Below are 27,326 nucleotides of genomic sequence, written 5' to 3' on the forward strand. Positions count from 1 at the left end.
AACAGGAAAAGAGGAAGGCCTAAGATAAGGTTTATGGATGTGGTGAGAGAGGACATGCAGGTGGTTGGTGTGACAGAGCAAGATGCAGAGGACAGGAAGAAATGGAAACAGGTGATCTGCTGTGGCGACCCCTAATGGGAACAGCCGAAAGAAGATGATGAGTTGATTAAAACCTATTATACATAATGACTGGCCATTAACATTCAAAAATGAGCACACTGATTGGTTAGCCCAACTAGCGTGCCCATTGCAAATCGAGTATATACCAGTGGATAAAATTTGGTCACCCAGACTTTCTTCCATCACTATATGCTAAAATAACTTTTTAAGTTTTCTTCACAATTAAAAAAAATAATAATAAAATTAGAAATACGGACAGTTTGGAGGTGCAAGAAACACAGTATGGAGAAAATACTAGGAATCAGGTACATTATTCAAAACTAAAGAAATATACCTGATTTTTCTTATATTTTCTTCACTGTCGCACTTGTACCTTTAAAGTCTCATAATTTCAACATTTATTTAATGCAGACTTAAAGTAAACCAATTTAACCACATATAAAGGACATAAGGATCACTGCTGAAAGGAAAGAACATGTCAGACAGCCAAAAATGAATATTCCATACTATCAGCATTTGTATCAAGTACTCCATACTTCCTTGTTTTTTATTTTCGTGTCAGTAAACAAGGGAACAACAGGAGGAGAAACAGTTTCAGCGAATATGAAGGGAAATATGAGGGCATTATCATCACATTGGCAGCTACCACACTGAAATAAAATTAGTTGGATCTTTTGCAACCTAAAGTGTGTTTTGGTATGAAGCGAGGATGCTAGTTCCTCAGGTATACATGCTAAATGACTGTGGTTCCCTGCTATTAAGTGTTGCATTGATTGCATCTTCTGTTCACTAGCCCTTGTGCTTGCCTAGCTGATGGTGGAACCCAGAAACAGCAAACTCAAGAGAAATCATCCACCAGTCACCGTAAAGGCAATGATGTCCCTGTTAAGAAAATCACTGGGGGCTATGATAAGGGTAGCTCTGCTGCTGCTCCCATCAATGGGGACTGTAATAAAGGAAGCAGTGACACAGGAGGAGCTATCACCTGCCCAGATGGCAGTGGAGGGAGCAGCAACACAAGCCCTTCCTCTAGGGTTGGATTGGGAGGGTGGCTTAATGGATAAGGTGTTTGCCTTACAAACACAAGGTAAAGGGTTTGAGTCTCACAAGGGATAACTGGCTAGGCTTAAAAGGGCTCGCAGGGGCAGTTAGCCTACTACTAAACTATGATCTAAAGCCAAAGGCCTCAACATGAGTAAAAACCTCATGACCCAGAGGGCACTCTGTGTGCTGGTGGTTGTCAGTGCAGCAGTCATTTTTACTTTACAAGTCAGGTTGAGAAAAAAAAAATAAAAAAAAAAAAAAAACAAGGAAGTATGGAGTACTTGACAGAAACACTGAAAATATGGAATCTTCAGTTTGTGGCTATCCGATGTGTTCTTTCTTTCCAGCAGTGATTCTTATGACTGTTGTATGTGGCAACATTTAATTAATTCATTAAAAAAAAGGAGCAACAGAGATCTTACTTTGTTGCTTCCTTTACACAGCACTGATATACTGTGTAAGTGTGGGAACAAAACTCCCATACACATGCAAAATACATAAAAAAAGCTACAGGGTACTGTGGAAAAATGGGGAAAAGCAGCATGATGCCCGTATACAAGGACATTATTTAAGAAAAGTAACTAACATTTTTTTTCTTCAATAATGTCATTGTACAATAGCAGTAACTCACAGCTTCACTCTCATGACCAAAGCATGACTACTGTGGGTAAATCCAGCATTACCCACACCCAGCAGCGGGTTACTGCTATATTATACAATGACTGTCCATTAACATTCAAAAATAAGCACACGGATCGGTCAGCCCAACCAACGTGCCTGCTGTAAATCCAGCGTACACCAATGGAAAAAAGTTCAGTCACCTGGACTTTTTTCCATTACTATATGCTATAACTTTAGTTTCCTTTGTCATAAAAAAAAAATAATAATAAAATTAGAAATCCAGGCAGTCTGGAGGTACGATAGAGATAGCATGGAGAAAATGCTAGGAAAATCAGGTATGTTCTTCCAAACTAAAGAAATGTACCTGATGTGCCTTGTATTTTCTCCATCCTGTCTCTCTTGTACCTCTAAAGCATTTGAATTGCAACCTTATTGAACAAAAAAAAAAAGGGGGCAACAGATGTCTTCCCTTCTCCATTGTTTAATTTCAAAGCACTAACGTACTACGTAAGTGTGGGAACGTAAGTCCCATACGGATGGGCAGTACATAAAAAAAGGAGCAGGATATCCAACAAAAGCGGAAGAACACAGTGGGGCCATCATTCAAAGACATTATTTAAGAAAAGTCATTTTTTTCTTAAATAAGTTATTTTTTTTCTTAAATAATATCATTGTATAATAGTAATAACCGACTCTGTGGTGTGGTATATTGAAGAATTGCCCACAGCTGGCTTTGTTTAATCACTAAGGCTTCACCTTCATGATTAGAGCACACCAACCATGGGTAAATCTTCAATACATCACACCCACATTGTCAGTTATTGTTATATTACTAATGTGTTGTAATTATAACAGAGGAGAATAAGATACAATGGTATCCTTTTTATGGCTAGATCTCTTCATTGCTCTGTATGGATTTTTTTCTATCTATAGTACTATTTATCATTGTGTGTGTACTGGCATTAGGTCTACCTCTTGACCTGCTTGTCAGTATATGTTAACTGTCATTCTATATGTCAGTATATGTTAACTGTCATTCTATATGTCTGTAAGAACAAACAGCTAAATTATGCAATGTGTCCCGAGGTTTTATGCACAGATTTCCTATTCAAAAGGTTCCTTCTTAGAATGGTGTCCAGACTTCTGTTACCTTTATAGTGTTCGCATATAATACTAGAGCATTTTTCAAGGATCTTGCCAGTCACAACTCTTGTACTGGGAAAGAATTCCAGTGGCAGTACAGGTGGCTGGCTATCAGACTGCTGTTTAGGGAATTTTTGAGCTGCTCATCATGTCTCCAAACACCAGCCCATGTGGCTGCACCATTAGTTTCCATGCTGTTGCACACAGCAAAGCCTTCTCTGATTCACATTTTCTCAACCTAGTGTGCACATCGTTCCCTTTCTCCACCCGAGGTAGTCATGACCTGAAGACTCCTCAGCCTCCTTCCTCCTCCAAGAAGGGTAGTCAGTGGATGTCCAGTTTCCACTCTCCATGGTTTGACTACTCCTTCTGAGGGCCATTCCTTGACCCAAATTTCTGGCTTCACAATTAGACATTCTCCACCATGCATGCAGGTTGGCTCAATCTGCAATCAAAAAAAGTCTATTAAATGTGCAGTCTTCCTTTTATTTGTACCTTGCAGTTTTAATAATACAGTCAAATGTGCACCTGGACTTATTTTTGCTATTGTTATGGATGAAAGCTATTCAGATGAATATCAATGTGTTTTTCTCCCTTACAAATACCATCATTGAGTAAAATGTCCTGGAAGTGCTATGGAACAAATTGCAGTTTCAGAAAAATGTTTATTTGCTAGGTGGCATAGTGGTGCCGTGATTGGTGTATATGTCTGCAGTTCGGTTCTCAGTCAGGGTACCTTCTCAGAGAGTGAGTGAGTGAGGGGGATAGAGTTTGTGTGAGTGAGTGAGTGAGTGAGTGAGTGAGTGAGTGAGTGAGTGAGTGAGTGAGTGAGTGAGTGAGTGAGTAAGCAAGTGAGTAAATGAGTGAGGGAGTGAGGTAATGAGAGATGGAGGGAGTGTTTAGGTTAGTGAGTGAGTGAGTGAGTGAGTGAGTGAGTGAGTGAGTGAGTGAGTGAGTGAGTGAGTGAGTTAGGGAGGGAACGAGTTAGGGAGGGAGTGTTTGATGAGTGAGTGAGTGAGTGAGTGAGTTAGGGAGGGAATGAATTAGGGAGGGAGTGTTTGATGAGTGAGTGAGTGAGTTAGGGAGGGAACGAGTTAGAGAGGGAGTGTTTGATGAGTGAGTGAGTGAGTGAGTGAGTGAGTGAGTGAGTGAGTGAGTGAGTGAGTGAGTGAGTGAGTGAGTGAGTGAGTTAGGGAGAGAACGAGTTAAGGAGGGAGTGTTTGATGAGTGAGTGAGTGAGTGTATTTGCATCCTATAATAATCTGGCATTGCATGAAATACTAATTTATCTGCCTTGCACCCACTGAATGTCGGGATATACTCTGTCTGATCCCTTGACTCTGAAATGGATTAAGTAGATTATGAGACAGTGAATGAGTAAGTGAGAGAATGACTGCTTGGCTGAGAAGTGTTCAGAGAAATGGCTTTGAATGACTTGTGGAATTAACATGCTCTTCACGGTAAGACTCTTTAACAGACTTCCTGTACAAAAGTCAGTAGAGTTTGCTGACTAACGATCTAATGAGTTACAGACAAGTTTATTTAAGGAATGTGTTTCCAGTCCTGTAAATTCATCTGCCAGTATGTTAAAAAGTTATACCATGCAAGAGTTAAGCACTGAGCTATTAATAAAACACGATGATCCAAGGTTCCTAACCTACTATAGTTCAGACTGTCTCTATGGTTTTAAGTAAATAATTTCACTTCTTTAGAGTTTTGTTTTTCCTTCAATAAATGTTACTTCAAATCCCCGCATCTCAAGAAATGGTGCCAACACAGCTGCATCAGCTTTCTGGTGAGAACAGCACATGGCTTGCTGAAACCAAACCAGTGTCACATCATAATTTTCTAACATGGATGCCTGTGAACTCAGCATTCCTACTTATCCAAGAGCAGTTTGTCATTTAGGCCTTTCTTTGCAATCAACAAATTGAATACAGTCACATAATAAAATCAGATAAAAAGCACCAGTTATTTAGCTAATAAACTCCTTTTTTATATTGCTGTTAAGTGCACATCTATATGCATTAATCTCCTAGATAGTAAAGAAATCCTATAATTATATATTCATATTTAGTATTATCTACTTGCTTGATACATCCTTTGGGTAGATTTGTTCTGAGCATCACATCATTTATATACTCATACAGCTTTACTTTTGGAAGGATGTAATGATGATCCTTATTGCATATAATTGCTGCCACTCAGGACAAGGTTATTTAAATCTTTTTTAGATTTTATTGCACTTTATATTATTCTGAAGTAAAACGTCTGGTTAAGTTTACATTCTAGTATTATTTTGGAGATAAATGTCATGAATATTTCCTGACTTCATGAACAGCAGTGTCAGCATTAATGCAGAATATTTTAATTTCCTGTTTAGTGTGAGAAGGAAACTGTACACACAGGACCTAAAGCCCTTTCGTTAAAAATGAGCGGTATATTAAAGCTCACAATGGCTAAAAGGCAAGTTAAAGCAAGTAAGCCAAGGAAATGTGAACTTTGTTTCCATAGAGTCTGCTATTTTTGGCATGACTAGAAGGAAGTATAGCTGGCCATGTCCAAAGTGTGGCTTCACTTAAGTACCAGTTTCTATCCTTATGTAAGGTTGCAGTCAGAGATACTGTATTTGGACATTTTTAAAATGTCCACCAGATTAATCATTCTGTATTTCTGACTTATAAAAAGGAGATTAGAATAACACTGACTGTTAAAAGTGAAATAGAGAATTCTCAACAATGTCTGCTAAACCTCTGTTACTAAGTAAAAGTAATAAATAGATTTGGACTATTCTGACATGAGAAGCTAAAGTTCAGTACCATATGTTGGTTTTCATGTTCACTAAGTGAGAAAGTACAGTCTTTCCAAAGAAGGTCACTTTAGAGGAAATTCCCTATTCTTATAGTTGATTATATTAGTTAAAGGATTGCAAGAGATGAAGCCCATTGTAAGGAGGATGTCGGGTTTTAACTCCCAAACCCAAATGCAAAATTTGAGATATGCCTGAAATTCTAGTTTTCAAATGCAGGATTATTTTAAATTTTGCTGTTCGTGATCAGAACATGGAGCTTTACAACCCAAGGATTCACAATAAGGTACCATTTTAATTATTTTCAAATAACATTATTTCTATTCTCTTTGAGCCAAGTAATACAGCATTAATTATATTTAACTTTTTTGTAAGGCACTGTTTCTCAGTATTCACTTACAAAGTTGGTCTTCTTTTCCTTTTCAACTTGGGAAATAGCTACAATAAGTAATCCATCGGCAACAACTGGAACCCCACTGTAATATTTGCCTTTTTTAATGAAATTATTTCTAAATTATTCACACTAAAGATTAAATTAATCAGACAAATAATAAACAGGGGTGCATTGGAAGATTTATTGAACTACAAGTTACCTCAAAATGATGTGTAGAGTCTCATATTCCCCAAAAATCTTCACTTCTACCCATATATTTTATTAATCAGATGGAAGTCATCAAGACAAATGCAATAACTGACCAGTTATTCAAAAGAAATTCAGTGCACTACATTTCCATTCAGTTTGTCAAGTGGCACTGACACAATGTAGATTTAAATACAGAAATTCTGAAAACTGATTTAAAATAAAAACATATTTTTATAAATACATAATATATAAATCTAAACTAAAGATATACTAGACCTCTTTTTTTACTGGAAAATTAGCATTAGTGTATCTAGAATGATACCACAAAATTGTTCTATTTAAAGAGGCATGTCACAGTATAGGAGACCTATACATATTTGGAGCTTTCTATTAACTTCTTTTTAAACTCAACCATTCAGAAGACAAAGACAATGAAATAAATAATTAGGCACATAAGCTTAAACAATCATGCTTAAACATAAGAAATCCTGCTTACTAAATTTAAATTATAAATTTTCAGCATCATTCACTTTGAACAAGGGTTCATAAGTTCATAGGTTCATAGGTAGGTATTAGGCTATCGGCCATAGGGCCTATATAAGCCTAGCCAAATGATACCCTGGCTTTTGCCACCCAAGAAAATTATTTTCCTGTGCCCCTATCAAGCAGAGCCACAGAAGCGATCCCCGAGGTGAATTTCCTATCTCCCATCCAATCATCAAGATTTTTCTTGAAGAGTGCTAATGAGGAGCTTTGTTTAATATAGATAGGTAATTTGTTCCAGATTATGGGAAGTCTCTGGAACACGAATCTATCCCTCCAGCATGTTCTGTTTATTGTGGTGACAAGGCTTAGGTCCCTAGAGTGTGTAGCTCGGAGGGATTGGGATTTCTTTACATGGAGCATGTCCAACAGCTCTGGGTTTGACATAGCATTGTATGTTAGGCAGAGATCGCCTCTGAGTAGGCAATATGCGACAGAGTAAAGCTGGAGTTATTTGAGACAGTCTGCGTATGGCATCTGTTTGAGGCCAGTAATCCTCTTTGTGAGGTATTTCTGTGGCCTTTCCAGTTGTTGTAGATGTCTTGTGAGGTACATACCAAAAGGGCATTGTACTCCATAATGGGTCTAATGAGTGATGAGTAGAAGGGAACAATGACCTCCTTTTTCCTGGATGAGAAACCTTTTGTGATGAGGTGTGTCATGTAGAAAGATTTCCTGACTACTGTGGTGATGTGATTATCAAAGGAGAGACTACTGTCCACCTGTGTCCCAAGGAATCTTATCACACTTTCGGTGTTAAGTACACTACCACCTATGTGGTAGTTCATGGGTACAGAGTTTTTACCAAAAGGGATGACAATGTACTTTTTGGCATTGGACATGAAGCCATGACTTTGACACCAGGCATCTGTCTCCGTGAGGCCCTTTTTTAGGATGTCCACATCATTAGGAGTTTTGATTATGGCTCCTAGTTTGCAGTCATCTGTGAACTTTGTTAGCCAAAGACCTTCTGTGTTAGCCTGTATTTCAGAGAAGTAGATACCAAACAGGAGAGGACCTAGGACTGACCCCTGTGGTACTCCACTTGTCACTGGTCTGAAGTTGGATTTTGAGTCTGGTACTTTCACAGTGTGGGTTCTTTCAGTGAGCCAGTTGGCAACCCATCTTCTGACATAGGGATTTATACATAGTTTAGTGAGTTTGTCTATAATGCCAGAGTGGGGGAGGGTGTCAAAAGCATTGGCAAGATCTAGATTGGCTGTGTGAACCACCACCATCATCTACGGCTTTGGTGACCACTTCAAAGAAGTCTATCAGGTTTAGGATACATGATCTGCCTTTTTCAAACCTGAATTGGATAGGGTCCAGAGTTTGGGGATTACCATTGTCATTGTTTATAAGTTCAATGATGATGCACTCCATAGCCTTGCAGACCAGGCTCGTCAGGCTAATGGGGAGATAGTTCCTGGGGTCCATGGTGGCTCGCCCTTTGTGAAGTGGGATAACCATTGCTGTGCACTATTCCGTGGGCACAAAGCCTAAGGTGAGGCTATGATTGAACATGGTACTTAGGTGGGGTGCCAGTTTATTCTGTAGTTAATGTAGAATGCAGCCTGGGATGTTGTCAGGTCCCATGGATGCTGTGTTCTTGGCTTTGGAGAGTGTGTTTTTTACCTGTGCAGCCATGATTACAGGTACTTTGCATATGTCCGGTATAGAGATGGGCCCTTTAGGGGATGAGAGAGGGGTAAAGTTGGCACTGAACCTATCTGCCAGGATGTTGGCAATATCAGTTGATTCTGTATATTTAGTGTCATTGTGCTGTAACTCAGAGCAGATCTGAGTGTTGCCATTAAGATTCTTAACATAGAATGCATTGTGGTTGTCTTTAGAATCAGTGGAGTTTTTGTTTTCATAACTAGCTTTGGAGGATTTTATGAGGGATCTCAGCTTCTTACTGAGGCTGACCACAGAGTTCCTCCAATCATGGGATTTTACTCTTTTTTGCAACAGTTTCTTTCTTTTGTTGTAAAGTTTGTTTATAGCAAGGGACCACCAGATTGGCTTCCTTTTTTTGGAGGATAGCATCTTGGTTCTGTTAGGGATTGCACGATCCATGCACTTGTGTAAGTGCTTATAAAGTGCAATTGTATAGGATTCAGCAGTTGTATCTCTATTGTCTGTCAGCATGGGTGGCATGAAGTTTGCCACTTCTGTCTTAAGAACCGTGAAGTTGGCTTTGGAGAAATTTTTTACAGTGGTTTCCCTAATGGGGGTGGGGGTGGGATGTGGATGTCTGGGTGATTTGCTTGTGGTCGGATCTGACCAACGAGGAATTGACCTCTGGTGTGGAGCACCGGTTGCCCATGTTGGTAATGACCAGGTCTAGGATATTGCTGCCCCTGGTGGGGGTGTGGATAAATTGATCCAAGACATTGGAATTTATGAATTCCAGAAAACGTTGAGCACAAGAGTTGGTACATGAGTGGTTTTCCCAGTTAATGGTGGGGTAGTTGAAATTGCCTGTTATTAGGGTGTTAGATTGTACCCTAATATTTTCCAGTGTATCAGAAAATGAGGAGTGGTAATCCTGGGGCATGGTGGGGGATCTGTAACAAGCTATAATTTGCATTGTGGTCTTGCCCAGATTTAGTTGTACTTGGATAATCTCAGATGCATTATGATGAGCAATTAGCCTGGAGGTGTGGATATCCTTAATGAATATGGACACGCCTCTGCCTTTAGTGCTTCAGTCCAAGTTAGGTAGCCGAAAGGTGTGGTATGAATTATAGCTTGGTAATGCAGGGGTGCTCTCTGGAGCTTTGAACCAGGTCTCTGACACTGCACAGATGTCGATGTTTGCCATTTTAAGGAATGCCTTGACTGAGTGCATTTTGAGGCTTAGACTTCTAGCATTAAGTAGCATTACCCTCAGATTTTGCTTGCTTGTACCTGCTACAGTGGAGAATTTGTCATTTGAATCTTGCCTAAAAAAGGCACTATATGGGTGGCAAGAGCCTAAGCCAATATCCGGAATCCCAAGGGTGACAGGTGCAGGCCATCTCTGGCAAAGCATCATGGTTTGTCGATCATGTCATCCCAGGCAGACAGATACTGGTTCCCCTTAGAATGACACCAGAAGCTTAGTGACTTGTTGAAGTCAATCCTTTTGTCCTTGTACTCCTTCCTTCTTCTTGTCTTCCTTTTCACTTTACGTATAGTTTATTGACTTCCATCAGGTGTCATTTTCAGACACTGTCTTATACATTTCCTTTTTCTATTATAGATAAACTATTACATTTTACTGACAGTTTCAATTAATAAGAAATGAGATCATGGAGCCTGTTTATTAGTCTAATTATCAAAGTGAGATTGATATTTCCCTAATACCTTAACCACGAAATAATAGAGAAATTCTTAAATTTGTACTTACATTTATCAGATTGCTTGAGTCATTTGCAGCAATTCAAGAAAATATTATGTTTTACTTTTGCTGAGAGATCCATATATGACACATATGTATTCTAACAAATATTTCATGCATTTTCTTTCTGTCAGTCCTAAGCTTCCCTGACATTTAATTTTTTTTTTTTTATCAAGGGTACAGGGCTATGAACAAAATTAGTTGATAAATGTTTATTGTAGTGTGTGATGTACCTTCAAGAAGCATTCCAGTCAGTGGGCATGTGCATATAAGTACTGAGCATGTGCAAGCAAGAGTGCCATTTTTTAGTGAGCAGCGGAGGTGTAAGCGTGCTTGCGTGTAGTAGTCAGTCAGTTAGTTAATTCATTTAAGTTTAATGTTAGCATTCTCCATCCTGATGTGTTTGTGTGTAATAAACTACTTAAATTAATACCCAGCCTCATCATCTTATTGAATATAGACAAGATGAGTGGCAAGTAGATAGCATGCTCTCCTTTGAGAACCACATAGCCAAAATGGTCAGGAAATCCTTCTTTGTGGCACACCTGATCACAAAGGGTTTCTCATCCAGATCCAAGGAGGTGATTGTGCCCCTTTACTCCTCACTCATTAGGCCCATAATAGAGTACAATGCCCCATTTGGGATGTACCTCACTAGACACCTGCAACAACTAGAAAGACCGCAGAAGTGCCTCACTAAGAGGATTAAGGGCCTTAAACAATTACCCTATGAAGCACGACTAAAAAAGCTCCAGCTCTTCTCAGTCGCTTACCGTCTGCTCAGAGGTGACCTATGCCTGACCTATAAGGCCATGTCAAACCCTGAACTAATGGACATGCTTCACCTCAAAAAAACGAGTTCCCTCAGAACCACTTGTTCTAGCAACTTGAACCTATGCACAACAATAAACAGGACATACTGGAGGGATAGATTCCTGTCCCAGCAACTCCCCTCACTCTGGAATAGAATCCCAATCCATATTCGACAGAGCTCCTCTCTGACCCTCTTCAAGAGAAATCTTGATGAGTGGATGGGTAATCGTAAGTTCTACCCTGGGATCACTTCAGCAGCCCTGTTAGACAGAGGCCCAGGTTACTAATCTAATGGGGAGGCGAAAGCCATCTGTGGCTAGGCTTATAAATGCCCCTGCGCAGATTGCCTAGTACTTACCTATGAACCTATGAACATTTATACTGACAAAAAAAACTGATGAAGAATACAAAACTAATATGTATGACTTAATGATTTGGCTAAAATGGCGATCAGATATGACATGTTAATTTTCTTGTCTCAATATAATCATCTCTGTGTCACTGTATATTATGGCAAGGGGAACTCTGCCTTACAGTGACTCCCTTGGATTTAAAGTGAACTGACCAACTGGATGAGAGAAGCTGCCTGTAACAAGGGCTTTGGTGAAATGACCTGCCAAGTCTTTTTACTGATTTTACTGTTTCCATTAACAGTTTTAGCCTTTAAGAGTTATTACACCATACTTAGTTTGTATTAACTGGTGTGATAAGCTCCTAACCTGCATATATTATATGTATCAATGTGACTGAATTTATAATAATTTGTAATTGACTGACTTATTAATTATGATAAGAAGTATTGATGGTATCTCAGAGGCTTAACGCTTAGAGCTGCTAACAACCTACTTCCTGTTCCAGTGACTGACTCTACAGGCCTCCATTTGCCTATTGTATATCCTTAGGTAAGTCACTGTATCATACATTGCACTCCGATGCATCTGGGAAGTTGTGCAAGGCTTCCCATTGGTGCCCTAGGCCTCATGCCTACCAACTGCACACAAAGCTGTAAACCAGTAACTGTATCCTGAACTTTATGAGTGACATATATATATATATATATATATATATATATATATATATATATATGATGGGATGTCAAAAACTGTCTAAGCTTCAGAATTTCTTCAGGCAGTTTCCCTCTCTTTCAAGGGGTCTACGTCTAATAATCAAAAGACAACTAACCCAAAACTGAATTTACCAAGATGACAACACCGAACTCTTAATTTACTGAATAATCACACTACTGAATATTTTAACAGGGGACGTATGCACTTGGCCAACATGGGGAAACTGTAGTGCAACCCCAGAATTGGTATATTTAGTTAGGGGGGATGTGGGTGACACAACCCCCAACATTAGGGGGTGTGGGGGCATAACCCCCCCCTCTTGGTGGGTTTAACATGCAGTGTGTTTCTTTGTTCAATGTTGGCCAAGTGCATAATTTCCCTGTTAAAAAAATACAGTAGTGTAATTGCTCAGCAAATTAACAGTTTGGTGCTGTCATCTTGGTAAATGGAGTTTCAGGTTAGTAGTCTTTCAATTATTAGAGGCAGAGCCCTTTCAAGTGCCACATTTTTGATAAAAGGATTTAATTCAACTCTTTCACCCCAAGAAATCTAAAGAATTCAGTGTCATTCATTTTTTTTCATAGTACAGAGACATTAAAGAGGCTAAAATTAAATGTGTCAACTAAACAATCATAACATATGCTAGTAGAAAAGTCACAGGAGGTATTTATTTAGCCAGTCTTACACATTTCTGAATGTACTGGATAAGGCCCTTTATTCCATTTTATTTTTGTGTATATATACCATACCGTGCCTAAGGTGTTAAGGAGACTTGGCTGACATTAAAACATCTGGACTGAATAACAAAAGTCCAGATTTGGGAAATTAACGTCAGAGTTTAGGTAAAATACATAAAGGAAAGATGACATTTCTCCCAATGCTCCTAACTTACCAAAACAAAACCATGATTAAAAAATTAAGGAATCATTAAAGTTTGCCTGGCAGCTTTCAATGTCTCCTGTCTTAGTATAACCTAACTAGAATTTATAAATCAAGGAACCCTTAGGCTTTTGGGGGAGTCAGCCAAACTACTCATCATCTACAGTGCCTTTGTCAAGGGAAATGATGCTCATTCAAAAGATCATCTTTTCTGGAACACTATTTCATTGATTAATCCAGGCAGACACAATCTATTGAACCACATGATGTGTATAAACATTATTTGGGGTGATGTTCTCTGGTCTTTATACCCACTCTGTGATCATACTTTCCTTGTCATCTTTTTCAGTCTTAATTCATCTTAGTCAACACTTCATGTTTGTGCGTGTCATGTCAAAAAAAAAAAACAAACAAAAAAAAAAACAATGCTGTTATTCTTTCACATGGTACTAGCTAGGTGAAATAGCTTTTTTCAAAGGCATACCCATTCCCTCTAAACAAATCACATTTCTCCATGCATAATTAATGACATTAGGATGGTTACTATTTCAGTCTATTGTTTACGCAGGTAGAGTTTGCAATAATTACTTACATCCCTGACCAGCAGTAATGTATTAACAGTACTTACAAGAACTTTGATTACATTTTTACTTTTCTGCATATTTGCAATGCTTTCTAGAAATGCATTAAACATATTGTAGGAAAAAAGCAACTTGGGTTTGTCAGACATTAATGTCTTGATCACTGAATTTAATTTTAGCAATTAATTTACCATTATAATCCCGATATAGTACAGTGTACCCTTTATATGTCATAGCATTTTGTTGCCATGAGGTCTACATCATGCCAGTAAGATACAGTTCCACTGACTATATAATAAGGTACATTCGCTTTTTCCTTTTCTTTTCTCTTCCTTCTGTTACACGTATTTATATCTTGGATGGAATATTTTGTACATTACATTCCAACACAAATTTAATTTAGTAAGCTAATTTCGTATTTTAATTTATCAAGATTCTCCATAAATATTTGTCCAAATTTTATTTTAATGTCCTGGCATTCCTACTATGCATGATAAAAAATTTCGCTGACATATTACAAGGATATGTTTTACATCTGCTTTATTAACTAAATTCTGTATTTTAATGAGGATAATAACTTTCCTTTTCTGCAACCATTATTTTTTTTCTTATAAATGTGATTCATGTAATACAGACCCTGAAAACAAAACTAATGCTTATTGCTTTCACTGTTTTCAAAGTAGTAGTATATTAGATATTATGTTCATGCTTTTTGACATGTTCTAAGTTCCTTCTGTATATTATATAATCTGAATAAGAACTTCATTCTTATTTGCTTAGGATTTTCCTTATTATTCTTCATACTTTTTCAAAAACATTTTAGAAGGCATAATCTACATATGGCCCTGATTACACCCCCATAGCAGAATTACAAATGACATGAACTTATAACTGTGCATGCTTGGAATTAAAATCCACCATTAACTCTACACTTCTAGTCATAACCTTAAGCAAATAAAAGTAAGTTTTGGTTAACAATAACTGACTGAATAAGAAAATGTTTGTTTATTACTGATTTTCTAGGTATTCATTTGAGATCTTGATGAGTAAACCCTGCAGCTAAATGCTCAATGTTTCCTGATACCAATTTGTCTTTCTAGAAGCATGGTATATTGACATTATCCCAGTTGCACAGACAGAGGCTGAGTAATTGCTGAGAGACGTATTATACTAAGATAATTACTGAGTGGCATATCACTAAAATGATTTAGCACAGTTCTACCTAACTTCAGAATCTCAAGCTATTTTATCAGCTATAGCTTATGTTTTCTTCCCTGTGCAAAGATATTACCATTCAACATTTATTTAATGTTGTTCTTGTTAAAGATACTGATAAATTCATTTTTATTAAAGTACAAATTCACATAAGCATTTATAAAATGCATTATATCAAACAGTGCAGCGAGTACGGTGACATTTAAATCTACTTAGGAACCATCCTTTTAAATTAAATTTAAAATTTTCTAATGAATAATTTCACATGTAATTCATTAACATATCCATAAAACAATTTGTTCTATATAGCCGTGGGTTTAATGCACTACCAATTTATACTGGGACAATTTAAAATTGTCCTAAAAACTGATCATGCTAAAGTGGTCATCTGTCAGGAAAACATGCCAGAGTAATTCTTGGAACCATAAAATTATCTGTTTTAGAAGTAAACTGTGTAATGTTTTACTGAACTCTTCACATATGACAAAGTTACTGGTTTCAGTCAAGCTGCAATGATTTGTGAAAGTGATAAATTTACATGCAGAACTGTATATTACTTTCACTTTATTTAAAATTTCCTGCCTGCAAGCTAAACAAACATCTAAATTGTAATCTAATATAATAGAAAGCCGCAGAGTCCCCAGCTTTTATCTTAACTCTCTCTAGCATATTTTATTATTATTTTTAAAATACATTATTTGAGCATACACTTTCTTGTTTACTTGTTTGACGTGCAGTTTATAAGTAAGGATATATTATTATTATTATTATTATTTGTTTTTGTTAGTGCAAAATATTAAATCATCCAACTGTTTTTGAATAGCATCCACACAATATTGTTGCTGCAAAGGAAAACTTTTAATTCCAATAAATCCAATTCTGTATACCTAGGCACAAAGCTTTCTAGGAGACAAAGTTCAAGTCATCAAGTCACTGAAAGAAAAAAGCATCTTGAGATAATTACATTTTAAAAAGATATAACATACCACAGTGCATTTTACTTAAAAGCACATAACTTGAAGCTTTTCATATAAACCATACAGAATCATTGCAACATAATGACATTATAATTTTTTTATTAAAACATGGCATCATATATTTATAATGTAAGTCAATTGTGAATAAAGTATTGCCATGGAAATTCCTGATTTTTTTCATCTTGACAAAACTGTGTCAAACTGATAGATTTTACACTCAGAATGTTAAAGGGCATGAGATCGTTCCCACGACATGGCAAATGTAAATCTAAAATCTATCACCAATGCTGTGATGCAATTCATTGACATGGCTGGCAATGCTACTGAAAGGGTAACAATTTCATATAATCTATATACATTCTTGAATATTTTTAACAACTCCGTGTGTTTGAACTCTGTATGTAAGTGTGTGTTTTTGCATGTGTATGTGTGCATGAATGTGTGCATTTTTCACATTTATGATACAGGAGATATTTTACTGAAATCTGAAAGATTTAATAGATGGAACAAACTGGCATAATTTGTTTTACACCAAGTTGTACTGTGCAGTACTATTAATGAGAAGAACTTATAATTCATAAAAGTGCCACTGCTAATGGTGCTGCAAAGGTTTAATCAGAGTAAATGATTTACCCTGGTTTGCACTACCTAGCAGAGTACAGCATGACCGAGTGTGACTGAGAATTCTACTGTGCTATAGCGATGTTAGTAGCAGCTCAGGAAAGGATGGTGGGGAACATAGCACTAGCATAGCTGTATGCCATATTCCTGTATGACTGTTTAGTACTGTGAACTTGATGTCTAAGCTATCACTTTAGTTAAGTGCTTGGTCACTGGTAGATGGGGTAGTTGAGAGTATAGCAGCCATGTCTCCTGGTGCTCCCTTATTGTCTGGTCTGCCTCCCTGCAGCTGCTCTTTGCAGACTGAGCTACATAAAACCAGAAATTAGTGGCTTTTCTCAAGTTGTATTGCACCTCGACAACCCAGCTGTATATAAACTAAATGCATAAGTCAGCATATTTTGAGTCACTCTGGTAAAATGTGGAACACTCCTTCTCATAATGTGGAACATGTAGGCAAAATGTGGAACACTGCTTCTCATAATGTGAAATATACAGGCAAAAGGCGGCACACTATTTCTCGTAATGTGGAACATACAGGCAAATGGTAGACCACTTACTAACAGCTTATTAACAACTTCAGATAGAAAGCTCAAATGATGATTTGAATGTGTTATACTTATAAAAAGTTATTTTGATTAAATAATATGACTCAGTATTGCTTAGTATGGATATTAGTTTAAAAAATACTTCATAATACAGATGTGACTGACTCTTTCAGTGTGCAACAATTAAGAGTATCCATCTTGTAAAAATCAAAATTAGGAACATTCCTCAGGATGATCTACGCTTGATAAGTATGACTACTCATAAGCATGATTTACCACAACAATTCAACATAATACAATGCCAGTGGCATGTGTGAAGTGAAAAGTTGGGGTGGGGGATGCTTTATACAATGATTGCAGATTAATAATTTTAGGAGGTCAGTGGATCCTGATGGACAGTGGTCATCTATTTCAGCATTACAGCAGGGAGGGCAGTAGAGCACAAACAATGATTAGATATTTTAATATTACAGGAGGCAGAAGAATATCCCGCGGTGGTGGTGCTGCGGTAGTGTTGTCGCCTCACAGTTAGACGTTGCCCATTCGATTCTCAGTTAGAACGTCTTCTGTGTGGTGACATGCATGAATGGGTGTTCCTTCATTGAAGGTTGTGCGTTAGGCCCAGCAAGCCAGCACGTCAAAATCTACTGCCAATCATTAGCGGACCGGAGTTCCGCTGTGGCGAACCCTAACCGGAAAAAGCTGAAAGACACAACAACCGGAGGAAGAAGAATGGAATATTGCTAGAAAAACAGCTTTCTGCACAAGAAACAGGAGGTGTGAGGGGTGTTACATTATGCAATCTAGAGCCACAGATATGGGTGCTATGATGAATTGGAATTAAAAAAAAAGATAGATCTTACTCAGGTGATCTTTAAATGATTACCCTACTCCAAATAAGGAAGTTAAACAAATGCCAGCAATTGCAAAGACCAATATATCTGCAGTAGTCATAGAAGAAAGTGTGGCAAGGTTACAATTTCAAGTTTATTTAGGTGTCTGGAGTCAGGCCCTGGTAGAAAATAAATAACATGGTAAAACAATAAATAATAAACACAGTATGCTAAGTGTAGTAGTTAAAAACACAAAATAGTAATTACATTAATGTAGAAGGAAACACCTTTGTTTGTATATAAAAGTTTCATACATTGGAGTATAAGCAAAGTATAGATTTCAGTACCAGCAGTAGGCCTCTGCAAAGGAAGTTAATTAGGGATCGGAGGAGGGGAAGGTAAAGGGATGATAATAAGAAAAAGGGGAGAAGAAAAAGAAGAATGTGTCAAATGCAAAAGATTGAGATTCATGAAAATATAATTGAGCTGCGCAGGTTGTGTTGTGCATTGTATAGCCATCATTAGCTTCAACACATAACACTGTCTGCTTCTGCAGGTAATAGATTATTAGGGTTGGTTCCAACAGAGCTGTCTGATCAGAAAGTGTCATGAGGTTTTACTAGCACACACCATATTTATCACTTCCTCTGCGCAGTCTGAAACCTCTTATAGTACGGTAAAGATCTCGGTTAGGAGACCTAGAATGAGGAAGACATTTCTGTCAATCTCACCAAGATCCTGGAACAGAAATAGGATGGCAGAAAACAATATGCAGAGGTAAAACAAAAAAAAATAGCAAAACTCTATCAAGAATTAGCAGACATGTCATAAATGTTGAATCATGTTAAGACTGCTGCCCAAAGAGTGTCACAGCCAAAAGCTCTAAGTCAATGTGGAGAAAAGAAACTACAGCATGATAGGCCCTTTAACATGTCCATGTCATTTTTAGAGCAGATCACGCCATATACACTAGTAGCAGTCACCCCAGAGAGTAGTTTACCTTCTCAGTCACAAATATATAAGCCCAAATAATTCTCTTTATGTTCCTTTTTCTTTAAGTTTTTTTTTTTTGCCACCGTTAACATATTAAATTACAAAACTCCAGGAAGTAGACTCAGTTTGTCTGCATGCCCAGTTTTGCAGTTGTAGAGACATAGTTTATCTGCCAACATATCTAAACATATAAGGGCAAGGACAATGGTTAGTGTGCCTGAATGTACAGTCATACAATGGTAGGAAAATGGGATACTTTGCCGACATGTCCAATCATTCAGTGCTAGAAATATCTGTTAGTCGACCTGCTTGTCTAATTGTACAGTGGTGTGGACATGGTTTAGCCTGATTGCATGTCCAGTCATATGCTGGTAGGAACATGGACTAGCCTGCCTGCATGTCCAGTCATACTGTGGTAGGGATATAGTTTAGGCTGCCTGCATGTCTAAACAAACACTGGTATGGTCATAAGTGTTTACATTTTTGCATACTAGAAGAAATGGACATGTGTATGTGTGTGCATATATATATATATATATATATATATATATATATATATGGGTCTACTTCTATTCGCTGACAGCCCATTTCACTGAAACTCATTTGGTCGGCAGCTCATTTCATTGACAAAAGTATTCAAGGCAAAAACCTGGGTTTTGCCCCCCTCCCCACTGTTGTGCAACTGTGGAGTTGTTATATATAGTTGGGGGGTGTGGGGTGCACAGCCCCCCACATTGGGGGGGGTGGGGTGCACAGCCCCCCACCTAGAATGTTTGTCGATGAAATGAGCTGTCAACCAAATGGGTTTCAGTGAAATGGGCTGTCAGCGAATAGAAGTAGACCCATATATATATATATATATATATATATATATATATATATATATATATATATATATATATATATATATATATATATATATATATATATATATACATTGCATGCTACAATAAATTTACTGGATGATTTGACAATTTCTAGGCATGAGTATATGGCCTCGTTTTATGTACTCAGTGAAGATTTTCCTCAATTTCTGTTTGCAACACAGTGCTTTTTCCTATCTTGATCCAGGTGGCCTTTTAGAGTGACAGTGCCATCACCTCTTTATTGTAACCAAAGAAGATTACAGTGACAGGGTTTCTATGTGCCAAAGGCCCAGAGCAAAGGAGAGTTTAACTTCATAATTGTGGTTCATCTCATTAGCGCTGTAATGTAACTTACTGCTGATGGTAGACTGATAATTGTGGTTCATCTCATTAGCGCGTTCATGTAACTTACTGCTGATGGTAGACCGATAATTGTGGTTCATCTCATTAGCGCTGTGATGTAACTTACTGCTGATGGTAGACTGATAATTGTGGTTCATCTCATTAGCACTGTAATGTAACTTACTGCTGATGGTAGACTGATAATTGTGGTTCATCTCATTAGCACTGTAATGTAACTTACTGCTGATGGTAGACTAATTGTGGTTCATTTCATTAGCGCTGTAGTGTAACTCACTGCTGATGGTAGACTGATAATTGTGGTTCATCTCATTAGCGCTGTAATGTAACTTACTGCTGATGGTAGACTGATAATTGTGGTTCATCTTATTAGCACTGTAATGTAACTTACTGCTGATGGTAGACTGATAATTGTGGTTCATCTCATTTGCGCTGTAATGTAACTTACTGTTGATAGTAGACTGATAATTGTGGTTCATCTCATTAGCGCTGTAATGTAGCTTACTGCTGATGGTAGACTAATTGTGGTTCATCTCATTAGTGCTGTAATGTAACTTACTGCTGATGGTAGACTGATAATCGTGGTTCATCTCATTAGCGCTGTGATGTAACTTACTGCTGATGGTAGACCAGTTGTGGTTCATCTCATTAGCGCTGTAATGTAACTTACTGCTGATGGTAGACTGATAATTGTGGTTCATCTCATTAGCGCTGTAATGTAACTTACTGCTGATGGTAGACTGATAATTGTGATTCATCTCATTAGCGCTGTAATGTAACTTACTGCTGATGGTAGACTGATAATTGTGGTTCATCTCATTAGCGCTGTAATGTAACTTACTGCTGATGGTAGACTGATAATTGTGATTCATCTCATTAGCGCTGTAATGTAACTTACTGCTGATAGTAGACTGATAATTGTGGTTCATCTCATTAGCGCTGTAATGTAACTTACTGCTGATGGTAGAATGAATTCAGTTTGTTTAGACATAAATTAAATGAGTTCAGCATCTTATTTTCAATATTTATCCAGCTCACAGGCAAGAAATAAGTCTAGGGAAAATCAGGTCACACGGTCAGCATATATAAAGGAGTAAAGGAATTTGAAGTAAGAAAGGTTTGCCTTCTGTAGACTGTGGGGGGTAAAATTACCACCTTTTCAGACACCATCAGCAGGATATTTCTTACTGAAATGTGAGCTTTCACAAGACACTTCCAATCCTTAACCATTGCAAAGAACATCATACTTTGTTATCAAAATTACTACTTCTGATTGTAAAATGTTGTTTTATTTTTTTAATGTCTCAAGTACAGTATCATAGATGTTTGCACAGTTCAGAGGAAAACTAGACAATATTTTTTTGTTAAAATAATAATAATAGTAACAAGTAGATTTACTGGCTAGAAGACCCATTTTCATGGACTACCTGGGAGTAATGTCTGGTTAAGTGACTTGCTCATGATCACAAAGCAGGCAAATGACAGCTGAGGGAATCAAACCCTGTACCACAGCTCATAGCCTTAATGCTGTTTTATATAATTTAAGATCCTAGGCAAACACTGTCTTGCATATATGGAGTAAAATATGAATAGCTAGCTGTGTAACTAATATCTCTGGAAATGGCATCCATTCAGTACCCATCAAGGAGCTATGCTGAAGAGATAAAGGTCACGGTACACTTAGTGTCTCGTTAAAGAAAATGATATGTGTGTCATTGAAAAAGTTTCTAGGAATAATCTATGTCTTTCTTTTTTCCGTTAGTGGTTGTGAAAGTGGACAGTGGCCTGTACACAACATTACCCCCACACAAGCAAGAAGAGGTGGAGAAACTCCTGGATAACTCAGAAGAAGATGTTTTTCGTAACCTGGCAAGTTTGCTGGGATACAAATCTGACCACATAGACAATTTCTCACAAGACGACCATCCCGTCCGTGCTTTGCTTTCTGATTGGTCCAGCAAAGACACTTCTACAATGGATACTCTGTATAATGCTCTGAAGAAAATTCAGCGGGATGACATTGTGGATACTCTCAACAGCGATTCAACTGCTACATCTGCTTTGTGAAAACTGAATGTAGCTCTGCTGAAGGGCTGGCCTCAAGAATGATTTCATTAGTGCTTCTTTTTTTGAGGACCACTGCAAAGACTAAGTAATATGAAGGAAAATGGGGTTAGCCTTCAGGTCCCCCATTGTTATGAACAGTAATGTATGCACTGATGCATTCTTTTCAGTATTGATCTGCATTTCTTTCCATCTCTGCGTCTACTTCCCTTGTTCCACCTTCAATTTAACCTATACGGACTAAAATGCCAAAGCAAAAGAAAAACACAAAGCGCTTACATGTGTTTCTTGTGGTCACTTCATAAAATGATGGCTTGACCACTTGCAGATGTCAAAGCTTGTGTCTGTGCTTTGACAGTGTATACAGTCAAGTTGTGTGTATGTGTAGGTTTGAATGTTTGTGGGAGTGCATGCGTTTACCATAATGGTGGATGTTATGTGTTCTCTGCATAAGTAAATGCATTTGGCAGCTTTTTCTCTCTTCTCTTTTTATGCTTGTGTGAAAGCATCCTTGAATATAATATATGTTACTTAAAGTAACCCCGACCACCTCCCCACATACAAACAGATAAGGTTGCTCCTCCTTATTATGCACTTTTCTGGACAAGGGATAGGTCAGCCAGTAGCATCAGGATATGTATGGCTTTGCTATTCCCTAGGTACATGTCATAGGCAGTCTCATCATGCAAACTGCCTGTTTTCCTGGTTACAAATACTGTGAATAAATGACTTATTTCTTTGTTATGTCTACAGAAATTTGAGTTTGTCAGGTCCTTTATATGGTGGGTTGGAAAATTGATTGTTTGCCCACATGTTGCAGAAAGCTGATAGCTTTCTGATACTAATCTCTGCAGTTTGACAGGTTATTTCTATGTAACAGGGTACACTGGTAGTGCAAGCCTCAAACGGAGTGCAGTTAAGGCACCCCAAAACTATGATTATTCAACTGATGTAATATACATCAGCTGTCTCGCTGATTTTAGCTTACAAATCTTGATATTTTTCCCTAACTCCCCAGGCTAAACATTTCACGGTAGTTTTTCTTTTATAGTTTTGCGCTCATTTAAAAGATTAAATCATTAATTTTACTATCAGGTAATGCAACATATTAAATGACGACTTATTCTGAATTGCTAAAAAGCAAGCTTTTGCGTCCTGTGGATCCTATATATTTTTTTTCAGTCTTACTATAGCAGAACAGTAGGAAGAAGAGCAGACCAAGCGCCTTGGTTAGGCATCCGTTTCAAATGTCAAGATGCAATGTGGTGAGTGCTGAAACAGGGAGACCGAAAGGCTGAAAAAAAACTTAAATCTACTGTTTGAGACTTGACAGGTGTGCGCGTGTGTGTGTGTGGGGGGGGGGGGGCTTGCCCACCCTGCCAAAAAGAAGTTTAAAGGGGAAGATTGAGGTTGAAGATTCACTCCTTTCCTGAATTTATATGTTTTTTTTTTTTTGGCATGCTGGCAATAGACATTTTTGTGCTGACATTTCAATATGGAGTCCCTCAGTTAGGCTTTATACATCAGCTATTGCGGCCTAGTACCAATGGATTGCTGTCTCTGTGTTCAGTTTCTTTCATTAACCTTCCTTTCTTAATCAATGTGCTGTTAACACAAACATAGCCAAGTATTTCCGTATGAGACCCTTGTAGATAGACAAAACAGAGTTTGATCTGCTTTATGTCATACAATGTCATGAACCTCCACAGTCATTCCCATCTTCACTGTATAAAAAAAGCAAATAATAAATCCTGGATGGGATGCCAGTTCATCTCAGTACCTTGGTTTAAAATGACTCACCAAATATATTTTACTGAATAGTGTTTTATTGGAATTTTTCATAGTGGGGTGGAATGCCCTCCAGACTCCAAATTGGGAGTGACCTATTACTTCCAATACACATAACCTACTCCAAACCCATAGTACCTCAGATTACATGATATTTCATGCTGACTAACAGATGTCTTGATGAATCTAATTTGGTGAGTCACATTTTGCTTAATCATCTCCAACCATTCACCATTCCACATTAGCATACAAACATTCAGGCAGAAGAAGGCATATCATTTGCTGAGTCTTCTTGAATGCTGCAATTATATCTCATGAAGTAGCCCCTCACCCAGTACCCCCACCCCTTTTCTATCTCTAAAAATCCTACTTTTACTAATATTTCATCAGCAATATGTTCCTAGGTCTCATTCTGTCTCTATCTCTCTCTGTGCATATATATATATATATATATATATATATATATATATATATATATATATATATATATATATATATATATATATATATATATATATATATATATATATATATATATATATATACTGCCCCTGTTCCAGCTGCCACTGGTCCGTCCTACACCACTCAGGAGCCAACCCCCTGACCCTGTGTAAAGTGCCAAAGTCATATTATTCCACACTGCTATCACTTAGTGTGCACATGCCCAGTGCTCTGAGATTTTCATCATACTATGGGTTCTTCATTCCTATGGTTATTCTAATAATCCCAACTGCAAACTCTGCCACATTCCTGCTCCTCCTTCTGTTTCTTGCAGAATAAAAATGTTTTCCACATACAGCCTTTTTACTCAGGGTGAGGACAATATATTTTTTTTATATTTTGAGTGGCTTCCTTAGGTACTGTGCTACATGTTTTATCTTTGGAGTAATTATACCCCTGGGGTCTCATTTCTCCTTTTCTGAATTATTTAGGGTAACTACAACATGCATATTAATGTCATATTTTGCACATTTTGTTTTACTTTTCATAATATCCTAATTGGCACTGTACATCCTGCATGCTTAGCATATCTTCTTGAAGCCTGTCCTCCCACTATTCTATAATTGCTAGGGCGTTCTTTATGACCCTAATGAGTAGGTTGCCACTGTTTTCTTATCTAATGGACATATATAAAAAAATTACTAATATCCAATTGGGAATCAGCATTTGGCAGACAGTACCCTTATGAATGCCACCATCTCATTCCTACCATTCAGCCTGTGCCATTTCTACTTCATCATTAGGGGTCACACTCATAGCACTTTAATTCCCCCCTCTACTCATCAGTGTGGCATATGTCAATGACATTGCTAAATCTACCATATGCTCTAGGTTCCTGCAGGTAAACTAAGAGGTTCTGCAGTTATAGAAATAAATCATTGGAGATTACCAAGACCTCTGGTTTTATGAAGTCATGCCATTGTCTGTCTACAAGTAATTAGAGTTCAGAAATTCTGCCATTGTTTTAATAGTACATTTCCACAATCTTCCCTGAGATGGAATTGAAACTAATATGTTCAGACTTGCCTACATATTCATCTGGACTGAGGCCTTCCCTGCTTCAAAAAACAAATCATTTTACAGAGACCTGTGTGACTATATCACAATAATTTATTATGTAATTATTCACTTCTGAACTATTTTCTAGGCCCATAATGGATTGTCTGCACTCTACTGATGTCCATATTATTCAGTTTCTGGCCTTTCACTGATTTACATTTCTTTAGTAGAGCTTGTTAAACACTTCCCATTGGTAGAAAGAAAGTAGCACAATTTTATCAAATTTTGGTAACAAATAGAACTTTAACAAATAATACTGTTTATCCTGAACTAGACATGATTGTTGCACAGAAAAACAGTCTCAAAAATTGCAAGGAGGAGCACAGGGTTCAAACCTCGGGAGTGGCTGTCATTGTGGCTTTTTGCCAAGTAGAGACTTGAGGACCATCACGTCTGTGTACTAGAGGGAGCATCTAATTTTTGGTCAATAAAGCAGTGTTGACACCTGTCCTGGTGTCACAGGGTTTCAGAGTTGTGGCACCATTACTCTGGCTTTGGGGGGAAGGGTATCTTTCCTAAGCATACAAGTTTGATAACAGTGTAATCCCTTCATAAGCATCTGCACAGAAAAGCGTTATCTGCTGTGTAGCTGTCCAAAAAACTGTAAGAGAGAGAGCTGACAAGTGTGTCAAATATATGTATATCTGTGTAAACTAGCCCGACCTCCCCAGCATGGGTCCCTTAATGTTCTTGTATTATAATTCTATATGATATAGTGTCTGGCAATCCCTGATGTGATGAAATGTACATCCCATCTGCTGCCATCAATGTTTGTATCTTAAATGTGAACCTTGGAAGCCTTAGAATACTGTCAGCTGTGTTTTTTCTTTTTCATTACTTTTTAGGGCAGTGATTGCTGGGAATATATAGTCTTGGATTGTAGCTCTTGTTTTATTAACACCCTCACTGTGCGCTTCACTGGATGAGAATCTTGACTTTGTATTTTAGCCAAATTGTCCTGTACTTTTAAATAGTCTACTAACCATTGAAAGACAATCTGATTTTTCTTCCTCTTATCATATTAGAGGAGCCAATATTTCCTCAGGGGTCTTCTTATTAGGCAACTTGGCTAGAAGGTCAAAGAAAAAATATAGTCAAAAATAAATAGGCGTTCATGCATTTTTAAAGGCTAACCATCTGCAGCTGCTAACACAAAGGTGACTGACACTGAGGGGGAGATGTTTGCATTTGGCTGATGAGTATCAGCTTCTGGGAAAATCTGTAGATAGTTAAACAAAAAATAAGAATAAATAAGAATGCTTAGTACCTGAGCCAGCAGAAAGCTTTTAACAAAAGATATATATCAGTAAGGGAATGAAGTACATTTGCTGAAAAGTCCTGAGCAGTACAAAATCATCTCACTGGCTACAACATCATCGGATGTCCAGTCAATGAATGACTGGTAAAAGAAAGACTACACTAAACTTTTTTTCTGATCCATGGTCTATGAGCATTTCTTAAGAATTAATTTTTAAAATTGACTTAAGATGATTTAGATGAAAACACATGAGACAGTGTTATAGTTTAGGCATGGTTTTGTTATGTTTTCTGCCTTTTGAATGCACACTCTGTATAAGCTAGAACTTTGTTACAAGCTTCGCAACACATCTGTACTGTAACTATCCTTTTAAACCTAACAATCATATCCTTAGCTTTATTTGTGAAAACAACCATATTACTTCTCTTTCTTCTTTCTGTTAACAATCCTCCTCATAGTAAAGTGAAATTTCAGTGACAACTAGAAGTTTGAAGAACATTATTAGCAGACGGTGTCCTGTATACATTACTACAAGTACTACTATTTACTTATCCACTCAGCTTTATATCCAGGAAATTAATTGTCTGTCAAAAGAAGATCGTAGTCAACACTGAATCTCATGGAAATCACTGAAAAAGGAAGAAACTTTGCTATC

The 27,326-nt window shown here is 37.5% G+C and overlaps 1 protein-coding gene across 2 annotated transcripts in view; it reads left to right on the forward strand.

Moving 5' to 3' along the window:
* The window catches only part of NGFR (nerve growth factor receptor), a 515,054-nt gene extending 490,725 nt beyond the window's left edge, over nucleotides 1–24,329 (forward strand). The window contains exon 6 of one of the 2 annotated variants that reach the window (XM_044055065.1): nucleotides 21,764–24,329. In XM_044055065.1, coding sequence (XP_043911000.1) covers nucleotides 21,764–22,068 — 305 coding nt within the window. In that variant the 3' untranslated portion in view covers nucleotides 22,069–24,329. The remainder of the gene's footprint in view (nucleotides 1–21,763) is intronic. The other variant, XM_044055064.1, reaches the window with a different exon arrangement.
* Nucleotides 24,330–27,326: the final 2,997 nt, after the last annotated feature.

Source organism: Protopterus annectens, chromosome 13.part0 (genome assembly GCF_019279795.1).
Source record: "Protopterus annectens isolate FY-2018-M chromosome 13.part0, PAN1.0, whole genome shotgun sequence".
Lineage (NCBI taxonomy): Eukaryota > Metazoa > Chordata > Ceratodontiformes > Protopteridae > Protopterus > Protopterus annectens.